Source organism: Crocuta crocuta, unplaced genomic scaffold (assembly GCF_008692635.1).
Source record: "Crocuta crocuta isolate KB4526 unplaced genomic scaffold, BGI_CrCroc_1.0 scaffold330, whole genome shotgun sequence".
Classification (NCBI taxonomy): Eukaryota; Metazoa; Chordata; class Mammalia; order Carnivora; family Hyaenidae; genus Crocuta; species Crocuta crocuta.
The window spans coordinates 159236-183683 of record NW_027530521.1 but is presented as its reverse complement, the minus strand read 5'-3'; the positions used below and the strand labels follow the sequence as shown (position 1 = coordinate 183683).

Below are 24448 nucleotides of genomic sequence, written 5' to 3'. Positions count from 1 at the left end.
TACCCACAGCACTCAGCTAGAGTCCTTTAAAGCCTTTACTACTTTACTGTATTTCAGGGCTTTACCCCCCTCACCCCTGACTGTCACTATCTTGAGAATATGGCTTGAATTGTAATTACCTTTGAATCTTTTGTAAGTGACATGTAGTAAAACTCAATAAACATTTGGTCAATTAAATTTCTGGAAGTCATTAGTGCTTCAGATATAAAAATGGTTGTTATATCTCTCTTTTCAATTATTTAGGTGAGATAGCAATGTTATATCACTGAAGACAAATAATGACTCTTGATATCGTTTCTGAGAATATTTATAAATAAACAAGGAGCATATGTGTATGTATATATTTTACTATTAACCAAGAGATTTCACATATTCTATCTCATTTAATCCTAAAACACTCTGGTGAGGTGGAGAGACTGAATTTTGGGAAGATCAATATTGTGATCAAGGTCACACAGCCTGAGTTCAAACCCTGGTCTACCTGACCTAAGCCTTTGCTCTCTGGGTGCATTCCTCTGCCTCTCTTTAAAGATCATCAGAACAAAACTCCATTCCAAGTCTCTGAATTCCAAATCTGAGGGCTGAAAAATCTCCTTATTGTCAAGTATTTCCTTTTGGAATCACTTCAGAGTAAATAAAAAGTGTTTTTTAAAACTGTGTAGAATTGCCTTATGAGTATTCACAGGTATTTCTGAGTCCACAGAACACCACTGCCTGAGATGCCAGATCTGGAAGCAGGAAGATATGATGCTTCGGTCAGCCAAGACTCCTCTTCTCATCAGGCAAAACATAGGCATTGAGCTGAGAGAATTACCTAATGCATGGGATCCAAACTCAATATGTCGGCCAAAGAAAGATTTTTTTTCTAGTGACAATGCTGAAAATGGCACCATTCTTGAGAATACCGTACAGATTGGAAAATGAGAAATAGGAGTCCAAAAACTATAGGAATTGAGAACTCACAAATAAATTTCCTAAAATTAAATCTCAGGAGAATGCTGCCCCTTATGTGATACAATGTTCATCCTGCAGTGGAGGAAACTGGAGGTCAAAGAGGGCTTTGGAAGACCAAAGTCCTTGATGTTTTATCTACATAAGTTGTTTATCAACTGTTTCAGAGTCCAGAATGCTTTAGAGGTGAGTTCAGGATCTTCCCGTGTTGCGGTCTTGAACCGCCTCTGTGATTTTTGAATATTGAAACAACCTTGTTTTCCTAAGATAAACAACTCTCCACTTGGTCATGATCTATTAGTCCCTTGCATACATTCCTGCATTTGATTGAAATATGCTTTACTGAGGATTTTTTGCCTCTATGTTCATGCATGATGTTTATCTGTGATGTTCTTTTTAAAAAATTTTTTTATCTGGTTTTGGTGGTAGAGTTATGCTGCTCTCATAAATAACTTGGTACGTTTTCTCTTCTAGTTTTTAAAACATTTGTGTAAATTCAGTGTTATTTCTCCTTTAATTGTTTGATGAAACCAGTGAATTTATCTTGGCTTGGAACTGTTTTGGTGTGTGTAATGTTTTGTAAAATGTGAATTCAATTTTTTAAAACAGATACAGGGCTATTCAAATTTTCTGTTTCATTTTGGGTCAGTTATATAAATGGTATATATTTTTTTAGGGATTTACACTTTTAACCTAAGTTGTAGAATTTGATGACCTTAGATCAACAATATTAAAACTTAAGGTTATTCATAATATTCTCTTATTATCCTTTATTTTCTACAGAATATGTGTGCTAATCATTTCCTTCCCCAAATTAAAAATTTGTGGGTGCCTGGGTGGCTCAGTCTGTTGGGCAGCCGACTTCGGCTCAGGTCATAATCTCATGGTTCATGGGTTCGAGCTCTGCATCTGGCTCTGTGCTGACAGCTAGCTCAGAGCCTGGAGCCTGTTTCGGTTTCTATGCCTCCCTCTCTCTCTGACCCTCCCCTGTTCATGCTATCTTTCTCTCTCAGAAAAAAAAAGTACTTCCTCTGTTTTTGTCTTTTTTTTCTTTTTAATTCAGCAGCCTATTTAGGAATTTATTAGTTTTCTTGATATGTTCACAGAATCATTGTATAGCTTTTATCAAATTTTTTATGTTTTTGTTTCCTATGGGATTAATATCTATTATATTTCTTCTTTCCTTCTACTTTGACTGTATTTAAATTTGCTAATTTTTTCTTTTCTCTCTCAAGGTATAGACTTAGTTCATAGATTTTATACCTTTCCAGTGAAAACATTTTCTTAATGTTTATTTATTTTTGAGAGAGAGTTAGAGAGACAGAGTATGAGTGGGGAGAGACAGAGAGAGAGGAAGACACAAAATCTGAAGCAGGCTCCAGGCTCTGTAGCACAGAGCCTGACGTGGGGCTTGAACTCACACTCCGTGAGATCATGACCTAAGCTGAAGTTGGACACTTAACTGATTGAGCCACCCAGGTGCCCCCCAGCTTTTTTCACTTTTAATATAAGAATTTAAAACTGTTAAGGTTCATTAAGCAATGCTTTTGCTGTGTCCTATAAAATTTCTCACATATTTTTATTATTATTTAGTTAAAATGTATTCTAATTTTTAAAAGTGAGTTTGTCTTTGACTAATGGATTAAAGTACATAGTTCACTTTCCAAATAGTTATTTTCTTTCCTTGATATTTTCTTGTTACTGATTTCTAATTTAATTCCATTTTGAATGACATCATTCTTTTCGCATTTATTGAAACTTCTTTCATGGCCTGTCATAAGGTCTATCTTGGTGAATGTACCACGTATGCTTGAAAGAGTGTGTATTCAGTTTTGAGGTGTCATGCTTTACCAAAATCACTTAGGTTAAGGTGGTTCATATGTTTCAGATCTATGTTTTTCCTGATTTTATTTATTTAATTTTTAATTATTATTTATTTTCTTCTCAAGTTAATTAACATCCAGTGTAGCATTGGCTTCAGGAGTAGAACCCAGTGATTCATCTCTTACATATGGCACCCACCCAGTGCTTATGTGTGTGTGTTTGTGTGTGTGTTTTAGATAGAGACAGAATGAGAGAGAGAGACCACAAGTGGCAGAGAGAGAGAGAAAAAATCTCATGCACTTACATGGGGCTCAATCCCACAACACTGGGATCATGACTTGAGNGAGTAAGTAGCATACCTGAGATGTTAGGCCACTTCTTAAAGGTTATATATCCTTCAGCTGGCAAAGACAGTCTTTAAACAAAGCAGCTTGATTCCTTGATTCATGCTTTTAAGCACCCCTATTACATTGCCCTTGTCTGTCTTACCCTCCTCACAGGATAGAACTACTTTTCAAAATGCTGTGTTAACATCAGACAAAAGTCAAAGGGCTAGTTTAAGTCAAACTTGTCCCTGTTATTTAAAAAAACAATAGAAAACATAGATCAGTTCATATTTAATACTGCCTATTTATATTTATATATTTATATGTAATATATATTATATTAAATACTTCTCTAAATAGATGCCATATATGGTAACTGCTTAGTAACTACTATTGAATCAATGAATTCAGGATGATTCACCATAAAAATCCAAAGTCAGGATGAAAACAGTGGCTCCCTTGGCCTCTGAAGTTTGTCTGTGCCACTAAGTTGATGTGACAAAGGGATTGGCTGTCTCTATGGCCCACTCCTCTAATTGGGATGCAGTTTCCCTGGGGTCTCATTAGCAAGCCTCAAGGTGCTCTTCCTAACCATGAATGTGCTATGGCTTCCAAAGCAGAGGTGCTAAAGTCTGGCAATGGCTTTGGCTGGGGTGATTCCCTGTGAGCTTTCCTAAACCTTCTGTGCTTAAAAGTTTACTGTAGCCTTTCACTTTTCTAGCCAGCCTTCTTGACATCTACTGTTCCACTGAGGAGAAGGGACTCACTAAGGTCAGTTGTCATGGAATCTTGGTTATTAGGTGACTCTCTGGCTGGAATAAACCTGAACTGATCAAAGATCCTTACAGAAAACAGATATCCTCACTGGATTTGCTCTCTCTGTTTTGTTCCCAATGTCCAGATGACAGTCCTGCTGCATAGTAGCTATTTTTCAGATTCTGCCTTCAAATGCACCAAGTATGAGTTGATATATATGTATCTTTTTCAGGTTCTCGTGGCATCTCTAGAATCCTTCTCCTTTGGCCATTTTCTTGTTTACCCTTTAGCTGGCTGAGGACATGTCTTCTTTGGGTGCTTAGATGCCCCCATTTCCCCAGGCAGGAGTGTTGTATAGTGACTAAGAAGGTAGCTTTGACCTAGGACCTTGGGTTGCATTGCTGGCTCTCCCGTAATTACTAGTGCGAGGATATGGCCGAGTCACTCATTTGCTCTAATCTCCATTTTCCTCATTTGAAAAAATAGGAACAATCACAGTAGTTTCTCAGAGTGATGTTGCGGTGGTTAAGTGAGATAATGCCTTTAAAGTGCTTTGGGGGGCACCTGGGTGGCTCTGTCAGTTAAACATCCAACTTTGGCTCAGGTCATGATTTCACGGCTTGTGGGTTCAAGCCCCTCATCGGGCTCTGTGCTGACAGCTTTGGATTCTGTATCTCCTTCTCTGTCTGCCCCTCCCCACCTCAAAACTAAACATTAAAAAATGTATAAAGTGCTGTGTACAGGGTCTGGCATACAACCCTGTTCGATAAATGCAAGTACATGTTATACCACTAGGGTTACTGTTCCCTCTGCTTGTGGGAACTTCAAGCTCAGAGAATGCCTCCATGCAAATCCTCTATTACATAAAGGCTTGCCATATGAATGCCCGAATAATGGTGGTGGGACTTCTCGCAGCATAGAAGAGTGGAGGGATCAGAATTGACAGAGCTGGCTGGCTTTCCCAGCCTTTCAAATGGGCTCTCCTGGTATGTGGTCCCTGATGCCACTTAACTTTTTGGAAATTAGAGCAATTCCAGAGTGTATTTCACTGAGGTGCTGTCTTGGAACCTTTTCCCAAAGCACAGGCCCACCTGACAAGGTGTTCTTCCCCATAAATGAATCCTCTGACACCTGAAGCTTAAAGAACTCTTAAAAGACTTATTTATATTTTAATCTTTTAAAACAGAAATGTTTCTAGGTTGCATTGCAAATTTCCTTTCCCTTTCAAGACAATGACTCTGAAAACTGGTGAGGGATCATATTCAGGGTAGAGCATGGAAAATATGTAATGCAGACCTCAGGCAAAACAGGGAAAGGAATTAGCAATGATGGAAAGCTACTTACTTGCTTTCTAGTTGTTTTTTTTAACTCCTCAAATACTGATTATTATTATCCTATAAATGAACTTTTTTGGTGTGTTTCTACCTTTCCGGCATAGAATCACAGCACTTAATCCAGCTGTCTTATGTCTAGGTGGGGAAATCGAGCACCAAGCAGAGGGAGGCTATTGTTTGAGCTCACTCAGCCACCAGTGAGACAGAGCTGGGGCCGAAACTGAGATCTGTCTTTTGGCTTCTAGACCAGTGCTTTTTTTCATAGTGTCACGTAACCTGCTTTGGGCAAAGTTAAGTCCAATGTGACTCTCTGAAGTTTTTCAGTAGTATGAGGCTAGGGAATGAAGGGTGTAGCACACACATCCTGTCTTCACTGACTATGAGGTCCAACTATGTGTTGATGGCGTAAGGATGGCATGAGGGACTCAGTAGAGAGAGGAAGAAACCAGGACAGAAAGGAGTCCTTGGAGGAGGGGCTGAGGTGTTTGAAGATGTTCAGGTTGGAGAAGAGTCATTGGGGTCGGGACTTAATGACTGTTTTATCAGCATCTTCTCTAATTTCTAGAGGAACAAGTGGCCATGTCTTCATGCTGCATGAGATTCTATATGGACCCTAAATTTTAAGGAAAATTGTCTAGACATTTACCAAAAAAGTCATTTAGTATACTACAAATAGGGAATTAACACAAAAGCTTATAAGTAAAGAAATGGTTAAATAAATTATGGTGCTTTTTTATAAGCACCATATGATATCTTTTGGAGAATATCATCCTGGGGAGACACTTAAATGAAGTGTTAAGGGGAAAAAAAGTGAAAGCTGAATATAGAATTATGTATACATTAAAATTTATAAAAAACATTTACATAATTGAAAGGAAACAACCCAAAGAAATTCACAGTAATATTAACGAGTTCATTGTATTTTCTCTACTTTCCAAAGTATCTCTAATGAGTACAAACTTGGGCGTATTACTTAATCTCTCTGAGCCTCACTTTCCTTATTTGTAAAATGGGGCAAAGAATAGTAAATACATAAGCATGTTTTGAGGATTAAATAACATAAGCCATGTATTATTTTATTACTTTATAATACAAATCACGAAAGTGAAATACAGTAATGATGATGATTTTCTCTGGGAGAGTCTGGGTCAGAGCAGAAGCTCTTGAATAGAAGGGAGGGGAGAATAAATTTTCCAGGTCTGCCTTTGGTCTGTGTTACAACACTATACATGTTCCAGGGTAGACATGCACATGGGACTTCACAGTTTCTAGATAACAAAGTGCTTTCCACAGATGGTATTTTAGCTATGGCATAAAGAGGGGGTTATGGGTGTTAGTTATGACAATGTGTGACCCTGAGAAAATAACCGTGAGTTTTAGACCCTGCCCATGTAAAATGAAGGAATAAATAAAATGCATCTTCTTTCTTTTTTTTTTGTAAAATGTTTATTTATTTTTGAGAGAGACAGAGTACAAGTGGGGGAGGGGCAGAGAGAGAGGGAGACACAGAATCTGAAGCAGGCTCCAGGCTCTGAGCTCTCAGCACAAAGCCCCACGTGGGGCTCGAACCCACAAACCGTGAGATCATGACCTAAGCTAAAGTCGGAAGCCTAACTGACTGAGCCACCCAGGTGCCCCTAAAATATTTTTTCAAAGGTAGTTGTGTTGATTTGAGATAATATACGCAAGGAGCTAAATCTGAGTCTGGCCCATATTAGTGTCCGTTAATATCAGTCAGTGAAATAAGATTATGTACAGTTGTAAAGTCCTACACATGTATGGGTTGTTACCATAATTTTGACCTCCATAGCCTTCATTTATTTATTTGTGTAATGAAAAAATATCAATTTATCATCTACCAAGTGCCAGGTATCTCCTAAGCACTTGGGATATATCAGAGAACCAAACAGACAATAAGCCCTGCATCATGAAACTCATATTCTAGTAGAGGAGACAGATGATAAAACATAACTATAATAAATTATATAGTATGTTTGATAGTAATATGTGCTATAGAAAGAAGAAAAAGCAGAACAGGGTAAGGAAGATTGGGAGAGTTGAGACATTGCAATTAAAAATTTTTTAACTGTTTTTTGTTTGTTTTTTGGAGAGAGAGAGAGAGACAGAGCCATCAGGGGAGGGGCAGAGAGAGAGAGGAAGACACAGAATCTGAAACAGAATCCAGGTTCTGAGCTGTCAGCACAGAGTCCGACATGGGGTTCAAGCCTAGGAACTGTGAGATCATGACCTGAGCCGAAGTCGGATGTTCAACTGACATTGCAGTTTTAAATAGAATGATCAAATAGCTGCCTTGAGAAAGTTATATGCACAAAGACTTCGGGGATGTGAAGGAGTTCACCAATAAATATCCAGGGAAAGAATATTCCGGGCAGAAGGAAGCCCATAGCAAAGATCCCAAGGTGACAGCATGCCTGATGTGTTTGACGAATATTACAGAGGCCAGTGTTCTTGAAAGGAGGGAACAAGGGGGAAAATGGAAGGAGATGAGGTCATAGAGGCAGTAGGGATGGGACCGTGCAGGACCCTGTGTGTGAGACGTCCTGGATTTTACTCTGAATGGAAGGGCTTGGAGAGAGTGCAACAGCTGTCACCAGGAGAGCTGACTAGGGATGGAGGAGAATTAAAGAAACCAGCTAAAGGGAGAGGTGGTTGTGGCTCAGGACAAGGAGGAAGCTGTGGACATGGTAGAAGTAGATTGTCATCACATCGTGAAGATAATAACAAAATGAGTCTTAACTGATTAGGTGTGAGATGTGAGAAAAGAGGAATCAAGGATGACTCCAAGATTTTTAGGCTGGCCATTCAGAATGGCATAGTTGTTGCATCAACTGGGATAGAAAGTTGCCAGAAGAATATGTTTTGTGGGAAGGGGCAGGAGTTCATTTATTGGACATTCTGTGGTAGACCCAGCAGATATTTATTTGTTCCTTTATTTTACAATCACACACTGAATGCATTCTAGGTGAACATATTGTATACTATGTGAAGGCATACTATGTGCAGATCTTGAACACTATTGAGACACTAGTGGTCAGGAGCTTTGTGATCAAGCACCTCACAGTCTACTGGGGAGAGTAAATATGTAAATGGACAATTAGAGCAAAATGTCATAAATGTCATGATGACAGTGTGTCCCAGGAGTAATGGAACACAGAGAAACTGACAGGTATCCTTATCTTTTTAAACGTTTTTTGGAGGGGGAGTTTTTACCTTTATTTCTTTAAATTTGAATCATCTTTCATGCTTTCTATTCTTTTTTTTCCCCCTGAACTTCTTTTTTGTTGAAGAATAGTGGACATACAGTGTTACATTAGCTTTAGGTGTACAACACAGTAAATCAACAATTCTGTATCTGACACAATGCTCACTGTGTGTGTAGTTACCATATAGCATTATTATAATATTAGGATTATTAATTAATTTTTTATTTGAGTATAGTTGACACACAATGTTATATTTGTTTCAGGTGTACAACTTAGTGATTTGACAAGTTTACAGATTAAGCTATGTTCACTGCAAGTATAGCTACTCTCTGTCCCATTACATTGTTATTACAATATCCTTGACTGTAATTCCTTAGGCTCTGCCTTTTATTCCTGTGACTTACTCATTCCGTAACTGGAGGCCTGTTCTCCCTCTCCCTTTCACTCATTTTTGCCCAACCCCCTACCCCCTTCCCATCTGACAACCATTAGTTTTCTGTATTTATAGTTCTGATTCTGCTTTTTTTAATTAATTAATTAATTAATTAATTAATTAATTAATTTTGTTTTAGATTCAATTTATGAGTAGAGTCATATGGTTTTTGTCTTTCTTGGTCTAACTTATTTCACTTAGGCTAGTACCCTCTAGGTCCATCCATGTTGTCTCAAATGGCATGATTTCATCCTTTTTTATGGTTGTGTAATATTCTATGTATATCACATTTTCCTTATCCATTCATCTATTGATGGGCACTTAAGGTTGCTTCCATGTCTTGGCTATTATAAATAATTCTACCATAAACACAGGGGTGCCTGTATCTTTTTGAGTTAGTGTTTTCATTTTCCCTGGGTAAATCACCAATAGTGGAATTATTACATCAAATGGTATTTCTATTTTTACTTTTTTGAGGAATCCCCATACTGTTTCATAGTGGCTGTACCAATTTACATTTTCACCAACAGTCCATGAGAATTCCTTTTTCTCCACGTCTTTGCCAACACTTATTGTTTATTATCTTTTTTATTTTAGCTGTTTTAACATGTGTGAGGTAATATCTCATGGTGCTTGTGATTTGCATTTTCCTGATGATTAGTGATGCTGAGCATCTTTTCCTGTATCTATTGGCCATTTGTATGTGTTCTTTGGAAAAATGTCTATTCAGTTCCTCTGCTTGTTTTTTAATTAGATTGTTTGGTTTTTTTGGTGTTGAGTTGTAGAAGTTCTTTACTATTAACCCCTTTTGGATATATCATTTGCAAATGTCTTCTTCCATTCAGTAGGGTTTTGTTTGTTTGTTGATGGTTTCTTTCACTGTACAAATACGTTTTTTTTTTAAGTACGCTTCACATCCAGTGCAGAGTTCAGTGTGGGGCTTGAACTCATGACCTACAGATCAAGAACTGAGCTGAGATCTAGAGTTGGATGCTCAACTGGCTGAGCCACCCAAGTGGCCAGCAAATGCTTTTTATTTTGATGTAGTCCCATTAGTTTATTTCTGCTTTTCTTAGGAAAAAGATATGTTGCCTTAGGAGACATATCTAGAAAAGTGTCAATGTCAGAGAAATTACTGCCTGTGTACTTTTCTAGGATTTTTATGGTTTCAGATCTCAGGTCTAAGTCTATAATCCATTCAGAATTTATTTTTGTGTATTGTGTTAGAAACTAGTCCAGTTTCATTCTTTTGCACATAGCTGTCCAGTTTTCCCAGTACCATTTATTGAAAAGTCCGTCTTTTCTCCATTGTATATTCTTGCCTCCTTTATTGTAGGTTAATTGACCATATAGCTATGGGTTTATTTCTGGGCTCTCTATTCTGTTCTATTGATCTATGTGTCTCTTTCTGTTTCAGTACCATGCTGTTTTGATTACTAGAGCTTTGTAGTATGTATTATTATAACCTGAAAATGTGATACTTCTAGCTTCATTGTTCTTTCTCAGGATTGCTTTGGCTATTCAGGGTCTCTTGTGGTTCCACATAAATTTTAGAATTATTTGTTCTAGTTCTGTGAAAAATGCATTGGTATTTTGATAGGGAGTGCATTGAATCTGTAGATTGTTTTGAGTAATATGGACATTTTACCAATATTAATTCTTCCAATCCATGAGCATGGAATATCTCTCCATTTGCTTTTGTCATCTTAAATTTCTTTCACCAGTGTTGTATAGTTTTTAGAGTACAGGTCTTTTACTTTGTTGTTTAAGTTTATTCTTAAACGTTGTTTAAGGTATTTTATTCTTTCGAGTCCAATTGTAAATGGTATTTTTAAAATACCATTTTATTTATTTCTGCAACTTCGTTGTTAGTGTGTGGAAATGCTACTGATTTCTGGGTACTAATTTTGTATCCTTACACTTTACTGAATTTGTTTGTTACTTACAGTAGTTTTTTGGTGAAGTCTTTAGGATTTTGTATGCATAGTATCATGTTGTCTGCAAATAGTGATAGTTTAACTTCTTCTTTACCAATATGGATGCTTCTTATTTCTTTTACTTGTCTAATTACTGTAGCTAGGACTTCTCATTATATATTGAATAAAAGTGGCGAGAGTGGACATCTTTGTCTTGTTTCTGACCTTAGAGGGTAATTTCTCAGTTTTTCACAATTGAATATGATGTAGTTGTGGGATTTTCATAAATGGCCTTTATTATATTGAGATATATTCCTTCTATCCCTATTTTGCTGAGAGGTGTGTGTGTGTGTGTGTGTGTGTGTGTGTGTGTGTGTGTGTGTTTAATCATGAATGGATGTTGAATTTTGCCAGATGCTTTTCTGGTGTCTATTGAGTTGATAATATGATTTTTATCCTTTGATTGTTGATGTGGTGTATGATGTTGATTGTTTTGCAAATATTGAACCATCTCTGCATCCCAGGAATAAATCCCACCTGATTGTGGTGAATGATCTTTTTAATATATTGTCAGACTTGGTTTGCTAATATTTTGCATCTGTGTTAATCAGGGATGTTGGTCTATAGTTTTATTTTTTTTTTATGTGGTGTCTTTGTCTGGTTTTGGTATCAGGGTAATTTTGGCCTCATATTTTTTGAAATAATAGGAGAATAGATATTAACTCTTCTTTAAATATTTGGTAGAATTTACCTGTGAATCCATCTGACTCTGGACTTTTATTTTTTGGTAGTTTTTGATTTCCAATTCATTTTTTTTACTTACAACTGGTCTGTTCCAATTTTTCTATTTCTTCTTGATACAGTTTTATAAGATTGTATATTTCTAGATATTTATTAATTTTTTCTAGATTGTCCAGTTTGTTGGCATATAATCTTTCATAGTATTCTCTTATAATCATTTATATTTCTGTAGTGTCAGTTGTTGCTTCTCCTCTCTTCTTTCTGATTTTATTTATTCGGGTCCTTTCTGTTTTGTTTTGTTTTGTTTTGTTTTTGATGAGTCTGTCTAAGGGTTTGTCGGTTTTGTTTATCTTTCAAAGAACCAGCTCTTGGTCTCATTGTCTTTTTCTTTTTTCTTTTTTTTAAGTCTCTATGTCATTTATTTCTGCTCTGATTTTCCTGTCTTCTACTCACCTTGGGTGTTATTTGTTCTTATTTTTCTAGTTCCCTCAGGTGTAAGGTTAGATTATTTATTTGAGTTTTTTTTTGTTTCTTGATGTAGAGCTGTATTGCTATATACTTCCCTCTTAGAACTTCTTTCACTGTGTCCCAGAGACTTTGGACTATTGTGGTGTCATTTTCATTTGTCTGCTCCACTGGTTGTTTAGTATAATGTTGTTTAGTCTCTAGGCTTTTGTGTTTTTTCTTCTCTTGTGATTTGTTTTAGTTTCATAGTGTTTTGGTTGGAAAAGATACATAGTATGATTTCAATCTGATTAAATTTATTGTCTTGTTTTATGGCCTAATATATGATTTATTCTGGAGAATGTTCCCTGTGTACTTAAAAAGATGTGTATCCTGTTGTTTGGGGATGGAATGTTCTGTATATATCTATTATGTCCATCTGGTCCAATGTGTCAAAGACACAACTCTTTCCTTATTGATTATCTGTCTGAATGATCTTTCCATTAATGTAAGTAGAGTATTGAAGTTCCATATTATATTGTATTAGTGTCAATTTCTCTCCTTATGTCTGTTAATATTTGCTTTATGTATTTAGGTGTTCCAGTGATGGGTGTGTAAATAGTTAAAATTGTTGTACCCTCTTGTTGGATTGATCCCTTTATCATTATGTAATATCCTTCTTTGTCTCTTGTTACAGTCATTGTGTTAAAGTCTATTTTGTCTGGCAATGGTATGCCTCCCTGGCTTTTTTTTTTTTTCATTTCCATTTGCATATTTTTCCATCCCTTCACTTTCAGTCTGTATGCATCTTTAGGTCTGAGGTGAGTTTCTTGTAGGCAGCATATGGATGTGTCTTTTATTTTTTTAATCCATTCTGCCACTCTGTGTCTTTTGATTGGAGGATTTAGGCCATTTACATTTAAAGTAATTACTGATAGGCATGCTATTAGTGCCATTTAAAAATTTTGTTTTCATAGTTCTTTGTTTCTTTCTTTACAATCGATGAATACCTACAGTGTTTTGATTGGTTTTATTCTCCTTTATTTTTTGTGTATTTATCATAAATTTCGGGTCTGTGGTTATCATGAGGCTCACATATAACATCCTAGGAAAATAGCAGTGTATATTAATTTGATGGTCATTTAAGTCAAACACATTATAAATTTAAAAAATGACAAGAAAAAGACAAATCTTTTTCTCTTTTCTCTTTTCCATTTTAACTTCCTTCTTCACATTTTATGTATATGCTGTCATATTTGACATCTTTTTATTCATATTTTTAAATTTTTTATTTTTATTTTTTTAAAGTGTTTATTTTTACTTTTGAGAGAGAGACACACACACAGAATGTGAGCTGGGGAGGGTCAGAGAGAGAGGGAAGCATAGAATCTGAGGTAGGTTCCAGGCTCCGAGCTGTCAGCAAAGAGCCCGACGCAGGGCTTGAAACTACGAACTGTGAGATCATGACCTGAGCCAAAGTTGGCTGCTCAACCAATTGAGCCACCCAGGTGCCCCCACAGTTTTTTTAAATATCTAATTATGGCCATTTCTTTTCCACTTAAAGAAGTCCCTTTAACATTTCTTGTAAGGCTGGTTTAGTGGTGATAAACTCCTTTTTCTTTTGTTTGTCTGAGAAATTCTTTTTCTTGGGTCAGCCTGGTTTGATCTGGCTTCTCATGGCTTTGTTTTGGAGTGCTGCCAACCGACCTCTTACTCTCCCAATGGCTGCACAGGACTGCTTTACTGGCCTCCAGGCATCCTGTTGGAACCTAATTAACTTCCTCTAACACTAGTTGCTCTTTTACACCAAGGCTATTTTTCTGTGTCCAAGGACAGAGGGATGTGTTCCCTGGTCCTCAGGACTGTCCCTTCCCACTCCCATTCAGAGTGTCAGGCGTGCTGTTCCCTTTGTTATTGTGTATCTGCCTCTATTCCTGTTCTCTTGCCGTTCTCTCCCTCTCTCTCTTTGGTTCAGTAGCCTGTTCAGTCAGCCCTCAGTTCTTCTTCAGGAGAAATTGTTCTATTATTAGGTATAATTTGGTGTGTTCCATAGAGGAGGTGGGTTCAGTCTTCCTATGTCAGCATCTTGAATTGAACTCTGTCTATCTTTTAAAACATTGACACTGAGGTCCTGAAAAGTTAATTGATTTGCAAAAGTTCACAGTTACTATCTAGCATTGTTGGGACCTTGTGATATTCTGGTTTACAATTACAAATATATATTTGGTCTTCGTCCCCATTTGGAGCACAGAGCTTCTCAAACCCTTGAATTTCCTGAGTAATGAGAGAGATAGAAATGTTTTTCATTATGTTAATAAGGTGACCTTTGATATGCCCAAGGTCAACTAAAGAAGGGGCTGGCTTGTTGCCCAGGAACCAACCTTGTGATTGAAGGGTTGGTACTTACATTTCCACCCCTGGAGCCTGGGGGAGCAAAGGGGTACTAATAGTTGAATGATGGCTGGTCACTGATTTAATTGATCATGCCAAAGTAATAAAGCCTCCATAAAAACCCAAGTTTGGAGAACTTCCAAGTTAGTGAACAGGTGGAGATTTGGGGAAACTGATGCACTCCAAGAGCATGGAAACTCCATGCTCTTACCACAAACCTTACCGTATGCATCTTTTCCATTTGGCTATTCCTGGGCTCTATCCTTATATAATAAATCTTAAATTGAATTGTGTGAGCCGTTCTAGCAAATTAATCAAACCCAAGGAGGGTGGTGGTCATTGGAGTCTCAGATCTACAGCCATTGGGTTAGGAGCACAGATAACTTGGGTTTCAAGTGGCATCAGAAACAGGGGGCGGAGCCAGTCTTGCAGGACTGAACCCTTAACCTGTAGGATCTGAAGCTTTCCCCAAGTAGATAGTGTCAGAATTGAGTTGAATTGTAGGACACCCAGTTGGTTTCTGAGAATTGCTTGTAGGTATGGGGAACCCTTCTCCCTCAATTGCTGTTCAGTGTTAGAATTTTTTACTTATTTATAAATTTTATTTATTTATTTATTCATTCATTCATTCATTTATTTAAGATTTACATCCAAGTTAGCATATATTACAATAATGATTTCAGAAGTAGATTCCAGTGATTCATCCCCTATGTTTAACACCCAGTGCTCATCCCAACAAGTGTCTTCCTTAATGTCCCTTACCCATTTAGCCCTCCCCATGCCCACAACCCTTCTGGCAATCCCTCAGTTTGTTCTCTGTATTTAAGAGTCCCTTATCAGGGTGCCTGGGTGGCTTAGTCAGTTAAGCGTCCGACTTTCGCTTAGGTCATGATCTCGCGGTTCGTGGGTTCGAGCCCCGCGTCAGGCTCTGTGCTGACTGCCAGCTCAGAGCCTGGAGCCTGTTTCAGAGTCTGTGACTCCCTCTCTCTCTGACCCTCCCCTGCTCATGCTGTCTCTCTCTCTCTCTCAGAAATAAATAAAACATTTTAAAAAATAAAAAAAAAAGAGTCCCTTATGCTTTGTTCACCTCCTTGTTTTTATATTCTTTTTGCTTCCCTTCCCTAATGATGTTTTGTATCTTAAATTCCACATATGAATGAAATCATATATTTGTCTTTCTCTGACTAATGTCACTTAGCATAATACTCTCTAGTTGCATCCACGTAGTTGCAAATGGCAAGATTTCATTCTTTTTTTATTGCCTAGTAATATTTCACTGTATATGTATACCACATCTTCTTTATTCATGGCTCTTAATGTCCTTGTTCCAACACTAGCAAATGTGGCTGTTCTATGGGGTCTCCTGCAACCATTGCCTGTGGGGAGGCAGCCACAGCCTCTACCAAATGTCCTCTCAGCAGGGGAACCACCTCTCCGTGTGTGGCCCAAGGATCCCTTGGCCCATGCTGTCTGCTCCTGGGGATTCTCCATTCCCACCAGAGCTGTGCCAGGTATCAGGCTGCAGAGTTTCAGACTCTGTGCTCCCCTGTTTATGGAGTCTTAATGGTATTTAAACCTTCTCCTTTCTCCCTTTCTTGGTAAGTCCCTTATGGGTGTTTCCACTCCTCTTTCTCTCCATGTGCTTTCAGGGTGAGTGCTTTTCCTGTACTCCCCCCTCCCCCAAATCTGTACTCTCTCCACAAGCAAAAACAGCTCCCTACTCTCCATGGCTTCTCTTTCCCCAAGTTTACCTCTCCTTGCCGTGTAGCTGCCAACTTCAAGTTCTGCAGAATGTTGTGTAATCCTCAGGTCAGTTTTCTGCATGTGCAAGATGGTTTGGTGTTGATTTAGCTGCATTTCAGGGACAAGAGAAGCAAAAAGCTTCCATGCTGCTCCTCCATCTCGGCCCCTCCCTTCGAACAGGTCCAGTGTTAGAATCATTGAGACCTGAAAACAGTCTTCTGGTTTGCTGGATTGTTGAAACTTTCTTATATCACATAATTTGTGTCCTTGCAGAGCTAACTACTTTGTTGGTGCTCAGAGAAGCCATGGGAACCAAGAACAATGTGACTGAATTTGTGTTGTTCGGCCTTTTCCAGAGCAGGGAGATGCAGCATGTGTGCTTCGTGGTCTTCTCCCTCTTCCATGTGCTCACTATCCTGGGGAACTCTCTGGTCATCATCACCATCAATGCGAGCAAGACCCTGAAGGCTCCCATGTATTTCTTCCTCAGCCACCTCTCTTTTGCCGACATGTGCTATCCATCTGCTACCATACCCAAGATGATTGCAGACACTTTTGTGGAGCGTAAGACCATCTCCTTCAATGGCTGCATGACCCAGCTCTTTTCTGCCCACTTCTTTGGTGGCACTGAGATCTTCCTCCTCACAGCCATGGCCTATGACCGCTATGTGGCCATCTGTAGGCCCCTGCACTACACGACTGTCATGGATCGGTGGAGGTGTGGCCTGCTGGCCGGGGCCTCCTGGGTGGCTGGCTTCCTGCATTCCATCCTACAGACACTCTTGACAGTCCGGCTGCCCTTCTGTGGACCCAATGAGATTGACAACTTCTTCTGTGATGTTCATCCCTTGCTGAAGCTGGCCTGTGCAGACACTTACGTGGTGGGGCTCACTGTGGTGGCCAACAGTGGCATGATCTCTTTGGTGTCCTTTATCATCCTTATCATCTCCTACGTGGTCATCTTACTGAACCTGAGAAGCCAGTCATCTGAGGGCCGGCGCAAGGCTCTGTCCACATGTGGCTCACACATCATCACTGTCTTTTTGGTCCTCCTGCCTCCCATGTTCATGTACATTCGTCCCTCCACCCCCCTGGCTGCTGACAAACTCGTCATTCTCTTTAACATTGTCATGCCACCTTTGCTGAACCCTCTGATCTACACATTGAGGAATAACGAGGTGAAAAGTGCCATGAGGAAACTGTTTAGGATAGAAGGGAGGATGGGGGAGAAGTGACACTCCAGGGAATCTCATCCAGCCTGGGACTTGGGAGACTTCCATCTCGTACCATCTCCAATTTACTGCTTGTAATGACAATAATCCCACCTAGTCCTTCAACCCTTCATTCATTCAATATTTATTGTCTGCAATCACTGAGGCACTGGGGATACGAATAAAAGTAAGATGTAATCTCTACCCGCCAAGAGGATCGCAGTCCGGGAGGTTCTTAGTGTGATACTTCAGGGCTCACTCAGGCAACCTGTGAGGTCTGTGATTGAGGGACCCTCCAGGAAGGTTGAGTGGCTCCTCTACACTGTGGGTAATACGACTACATAATTCCTTTATTGTGGCTAACACAGTGCTCAAGGACATTTATTCTCTCATGATCTTCAAGGCACTTTACTTGCAGTCCTTCATTTCATGCTCTCAGCAGGCAGATGAATATATAAGTGTAGAGAGGTTATAGGATTGACTCAAAGTCACCAAATACATCCCGAGCCAGGAGGAAACCGAAATTTAGGTCCCCTAAGTCCACTTTCAGGGCACTTCTTACCTCAGAACGCCTTGACAAAGATGGTGTGAAAATTAAGAGTCCTGACCGAAATGGAGTCAGGAGGCCAGCAGGGGGAGCACTCATGGCCTACCTACCACTGTCCTCAAACACAGAGTCCCCAGGAAAAGAGGACCCTGCAAGCTCCCACTGCTTTACTGTCCCTGCAGGAGGAGGAAGGCTTTGCTCCGCCCCAGACAGCAGCCCAGACAATGAAAAGACACTATGCTGAGAACTCCCAGTTTACTCCAATGAATTCTGTGTTTTCTGTGTTTAGAAGAGCCACTGCCCCCCCGCCGCTATAAAAGAGTGTTCCACTCCTTAATTTCAGCGACTAAGCTGTGGTTTCCGTGGTTATTCTAATTCTAGGTCGTAATTCTGTGCTATTCTCCTTTAAACCCGTTTTTGCTGGTAAGATAACTGGCAGTTTTATTTTTAAGGTTAACAGCTGAGCCAATAGACACTGAGTAGGATGGAGCAGGAAGTTTAGAAGGACCAAGGACTGGTGCTGACCAGTGAGGATGGAGAACAGAGCCAGGGAAGGCAAGTTGTCAGCCTTTTCCTCTCTCCAGCAGAGCAGGGACTGCGGCCCCCGATGAGGGAAACTAAGGCAAGAAGAATATAGTTTAAATTAAGTCTCCTTACAGCTTGTAGCCCGCTGATAGATACCAGAGACCTACAATGTATATATAACATGCTTCAAGGAGTTTCTGGCTGCCTTAATGTCTACATTGCATTAAAAATTCAAAGCAACCTTATGTTGACAATAGCTAAATCTTCAGGGTCCTAGAAGACCCTACTTTCACCGAACAAAGATTCCTTTGGAACTGACTCTTCCCTCCCTCCACAAAATTAAAGTCTATAATAATCAGTCACTTCTCATAATCCAAGTGCAGCTCTTTCTGCCCAAGGGTCCTGTCCCTGTGTTATAATAAAATCACCTTTTTGCACCAAAACATCGCATTCTTTCTTAGCCATGTGCTCATGAACCCCGCTTCATTATTTCATCAGCCCACATTAATATCCCCCTGTCTTCCTTCACTTCGCTGCTAGAGGGAGCCAAGTCTATGCAGGATGGATTAGGAGGGCTGCCCTGGATGTCTTGCTTAATTAATGCTGGTTTGCAAACTGCCCTTCGGGCAGGGAGAGGCCGAAGAAAGAGGCAGATCAGCAGGCGGCAGGTTTACCGAGCAAGGAAATTACATAGGAGGCTGCCTTAAGTGGGACCCAGACCAGTACATTTCCACACCTGCTGCCAGTATTGTAAAAGTTTATATAGAGCCCATCAGTTCAGGTGGTTTCAGTAACTCCTTATTCTCTTAAGGTGAGTGCTTGGAAGGGTCTTGGGAAGGTGGGCAGAGAGACATTCATTGGAGAGGGGCTGGTGGGATCCTGCCATTCCGTGGATCCAGCTTGAGGGCCGACCAGCAGTCATGGCCTCTCAATGACCTCCTGCAACAATGAACCATTCACGGGTCATTCGCCCCCATTGGATGTCAATTTCCTCATTTACAAATGGATACAGTAACAATAGCAGCTTCAGAAAGTTGCTTTGTAAAGTCCTAGATCAAAGTCTGTGTACAGAGGTGGCTGCCACACTGTTTCTTTACGCTGTGGTCATCTATTTCCTGCCCTTTGTCCTGAACCCCTTAATACTCTCGTAAACCCCAGGCGGATTAATTCACTCCTCAAATGTTTATCGATAACTTAGCAGGTGGTAAGTACATTCTTCTATTTTTTTCCTATCTGGGTTTGAGTTTATTCAGTGCAGGCCAGTCAGCCCTTCCTCAGGGGGGTGGCTGAACTTGGGGAACAAAAAGAGGGCCACGGAGGTGAGAATGTGGGTTACGGTGGAGGCTGGGGAGAGGTGAAGGTGTACAGGAAACATTGGCCCTTGGCCTTGGCTGTCCGCCCCGACCCCCTATTTCCACCAGGCTGTGGGTGGGGTTTGGGGGGCAGTGAAGGTGTCTGCAAGGAACAAGTCCTGGGCTTTCCGCTGCTTCCAGCCCCCCTTCCTTTCTGCCCTGCGTTCTTTCTTTGGAGTTTCAGAGACTAAACTGTCCATCTGGCTGGGAAGTTGGGGGGGCGGACGGAAGGAAGGAGAGGCCCAGGCCCCAGCCCTGGTGCCTTTCCTGGGTAGGAGCTGGAGGAGAGCAGAAATCAGCGGGCAGAAATCCTTGCACCTTGAAGCTTACCTTTATGTGTCTGATAAAAGTTACTCTTAACTGAATTCTTCCAGTACGCCAGACGCTATTCTAAGTGTTTTTAGTGAGTCCTTGCTTCTGGACTGTGAACTTCACAAGAGTTTCTCAGTTTTGGGGCGCCTGGGTGGCTCAGTCGGTTAAGCGTCCGACTTCAGCTCAGGTCATGATCTCACGGTTCATGGGTTTGAGCCCCATGTCGGGCTCTGTGCTGACAGCTCAGAGCCTGGAGACTGTCTTCGGATTCTGTATCTCCCTCTCTCTCTGACCCTCCTCTGCTCATGCTGTCTCATGCTCATCTCTCCCTCAAAAGTAAATAAAACGTTTAAAAAAAAGAGTTCTCAGTTTTGTTTTCTCTCCCCTTGGATAGGGCGTCTGCACCTGATAAGCTTCCCTCCCCGCAGCTTAGGTGCTGGTTAGCTAGTTCCTCCTGCGTGCAGGCCTTGTGAAGAACAGGTGTTCTGGTATATTTAAAAATGGTTCCTTCTTTGTTCCCTGCTGGAAGCTCGAGGGGAGTTTTCTCTGATATTTACTGTGGGCACCTGGTCGAGATCCTGTAGGTAAATCTCGCAATATTGTGGGCGATCTCCTTCCTGGGCTCCCCTGGAGTTTTTAACTCCCAGGCTTGTTCATGCTGAGCCACCAGCACTTCATGGATTATAGTTCAGGTTTTCCTACCCCGCCACTGATCCCTGATGTGGTTTCCTCTGTGCATCTCTTCTTTGGGAGGCTGCAACCCCTATGTCCATCCGCCTTCTCCCCAGTCTTGGGGGCAGAGGTTTGCCCTGTGTCCTCCCTCTTACGGATCCAAAAGGAGTTATTGACTTCTCAGTCTGTTCAGCTTTTTTACTTAGGATGGAGTGGTGACTTCCAAGCTCCTTCAGTGGGAACTGAACTGGAATCTCCATTCTCCCTATTTTGACTGTATTAACTGCTTTGGTTGTTAGGACAACCTATGAAGTAGACAGACTCCTCAGAAGTGCGATCAGGTTGGGTGGGGACGGTAGTGCTGTAAAACTTCGTTCCATCTGATGCCTAACGTAGGTGCAAATGTTGATCTTGACTATGAAAATAATAGCAATAAAACAGCAGTGGACACCTCAAAAACACAATATTCTGAGAAGTTTGCATATATCAGCTTAATCTGTGTTGAATAAATCACCTTCCTTTAAAAGTCCTTAGAAGAATGCAGGAACATGTATGGCTGTTGAGGTTTGAAGATAAATGCGAGGGGCGCCTGGGTGGCTTAGTCGGTTAAGCTTCCGACTTTCACTTAGGTCATGATCTCGCAGTTCGTGGGTTCGAGCCCCGCGTCGGGCTCTGTGCTGACTGCCAGCTCGGAGCCTGGAGCCTGTTTCAGAGTCTGTCACTCCCTCTCTCTGACCCTCCCCTGCTCACGCTGTCTCTCTCTCTCTCCTAGAAATAAATAAAACATAAAAAAAAAAAATTTAAAGATAAATGCGAGCGTAGAGAGACACAGGCTAAATCACCTACGTAGAGTTACATACAAGGACTTTTCATTGCTAGTTAGTGCCCTTATCACAATAGACAAAACCATCACATAAGAAGACCTCATTGTTTCCCAATTACTCCTCTTTCCTCAGTGAAACCCCATTTTAATGTTTCTACTACAGACATCCTGGAAGTTGTAAATAGATAAAGCTTCTTGACTGGACACTGAGCCACTTGCTCTCTGCTGTCTTTAAACCCCATTTAATAACTTTTGTTTTCTTAACTGTCATTCACCCTCTGGTACGGAGTCTCCCAGGAGGACTGCCTAATTCCAAATGTAAACAAGATGTAATTTTTACTGCATATTTATTTCTTCTGCATCATTGGAGAGAGAGTAGATAGGCGATGTTGTGGTAGCTGTGGTTTGGGGAAAGGACTGTGAACTCCTTGGAGGTTGAAAGTGCCAGCAATGGGGGCACCTGGGTGGCTCAGTTGGTTAAGCTTCCGACTTCGGCTCAGGTCATGATCTCACAGTTTGTGAGTTCGAGCCCCGCATCGGGCTCTGTGCCGACAGCTAGCTCAGAGCCTGGAGCCTGTTTCAGATCCTGTATCTCCCTCTCTCTCTGAACCTCCCCTGTTCACGCTGTCTCTCTCTCTCTCAGAAATAAATAAAACGAAAAAAAAAAGTGCCTGCAATGAAGGCAGAAAAGGAAGGTGGAGCAGAAGTTAAAGGCGCCGGCACCCTGAGGCAGATATCTTTCATGAAAGTAATTTTGGGGCACCTGGTGGCTCTGAGCATCTGACTTCAGCTCAGGTCATGATCTCCAGGTTGTGAGCCCCACATCAGGCTCTCTGCTGTCAGCCTGTCAGCACAGAGCCCGCTTTGGATTCTCTATCCCCATCTTTTTCTGCCCCTCCCCTGCCTACGCTCTCTTTCTCAAAAAATAAATAAAACATTTAAAAAAGTATTTTTTTCTTATGTACTTTTAAAAATATTTGGTATGAAGAAATACATGATATAAAATATACACGTTATAAACATCATTATATAGTGGACATCCATGAATTTGATATCCAATTCAAGCACTAAAACATTCCTAGTAATTTGTATTTATGTGCTTCTTCTCTATTCTGTTTCTCACAAATGATAACCAATATACTGAAGATGGGTTTTTGGGTTTCCTTTATGAAAATATTCTAACATGTGGATATATGCCTTAATAATACTTGTTCAGTTTTGCTTGTTTCTAATTTTATAAAAATGTTGTTATACATATATTGTCTCCTGGACTTGTTTCTTTCCCTCAACATATTTCAGAGATTCATCCATGTTGTTGCCTCTCGCCATATTTCACCATTGGTCTCAGTATACAATATTCCATTGGGTGAATATGTCATCTTTTCTTATTCTGTCAATGTACTTTGGTTGTTTCCATACTAAGAGTGCTTTTGTGAGCATTTATGAATACGTGGAAAAGTTTACCTGTGATAGATACCTAGGGATGGAATTGCTGCATTGAAGAGTATGCAGATTGTTCAACTTTACAACAAACATGCCAACTTGCTTTTGAAAATGGTGGTGGTAGTTTTCATTCCCACTAGTAATGCATAAGAGATTCTGTTGTACATTCTGATGTACATTCTTGCCAACATGTGGTATTGCCAAGACTTCTGAATGGTTTTGCCAATCTAGAGTGTATGTACGGTATATAATTCCTGACTACTAAGGATATTGAGAATAATTGAGAATATTTTCATGGTTCTGGGCCTACATGCTGCTTTTTTCTATGATTTGTCGATTATTATCTTTTGCTTGTTATTCTATTGAGTTTCTTGAATTAAAAAAAGTAGATTTCTAAATGTTTTATGTTCTTTTGTATATTTTGGCCTAACCTTCTGTCAGATATGTCTATTATAAGTTTAGCTCATAACTTGTCTTTTCACTTTCTGCTGTTTAACATTTTTGTTTTCAATGTAGTTAATAGTTTTAAATTTGCATTATTGTTAGTTAGTGCTTTTTATGCCTTATGAAATAGTTTCTTACATCAAGGTCAGGATGATATTGATATTTCTAAAATTTAAAGTTGTGCCTTTTTATTTAGTTTCTTAATTTATTTAAAATTGATTATTGGGCATTGTGAAGGAAAGGATTCAATTTTATTTTTTCCCTATGGAAAACCAAATATTCCAACATCATTTATTGAATAGTCCTTTTCTCCATTCATCTATAGTGCCACTTCTGACATATATCAAATTTCTGTATTTGCATGACTCTCTTTCTGGACCAACCCTACACTCTCTTAATACTATAGTTTATGTCTTGATATTCAGTAGGGGCAAATTTCTCTAATTTGTTCTTTTTTCCTTTTTAAGAACATCTTGTTCTGCATTCGTGCGCTGTCTCTCTTTCAAAAATAAACATTAAAAAAAGAATATCTTGTCTGTTTTGAGTCTTTTTATTTTCTAGACAGTTTTAAATCTAAACTGTCAAATTCCACAAAATAACTTACGGGGATTTTGTTTTGAATTGTATTGTTCTATAGATCACTTTGGGAAGAACTTACATTGAAGTAACTCTGATTTGGTTATGTGTTACTGTAAACAAAGTCCTCTGAAAAATCTAAAGGCATAGAGTTCGGTGACTAACAAGTGACTTATGAAACATTTGTTCCCAGGGGAACCGTAAAGGGAGTAGAGGAAGCAGGACAGAGGAGAGAAATATAAACAAGGATGCAGTTTCAGGTGAATTCCAACAGAGGGTCACTTCAGACTGATTTTGCAGGAGAACTCTGGAGTGTAAATTATGCCTAGAGTGTGATTAGAAGCAAATGAGTGGAGTTTTGATACTCCCAGACTGTTTGTTTATTTATTTTATTTTTTTAAATGTTTTATTTATTTCTAGGAGAGAGAGAGAGACAGCGTGAGCAGGAGAGGGTCAGAGA

The 24448-nt window shown here is 39.9% G+C and overlaps 1 protein-coding gene across 1 annotated transcript; it reads left to right on the top strand.

The window, feature by feature from the left end:
- Positions 1–16388: 16388 nt before the first annotated feature.
- Positions 16389–17318, top strand: LOC144234216 (olfactory receptor 4S1). The gene has a single exon (XM_077767494.1). It carries the CDS (start codon positions 16389–16391, stop codon positions 17316–17318), a length of 930 nt encoding a protein of 309 aa, XP_077623620.1.
- Positions 17319–24448: the final 7130 nt, after the last annotated feature.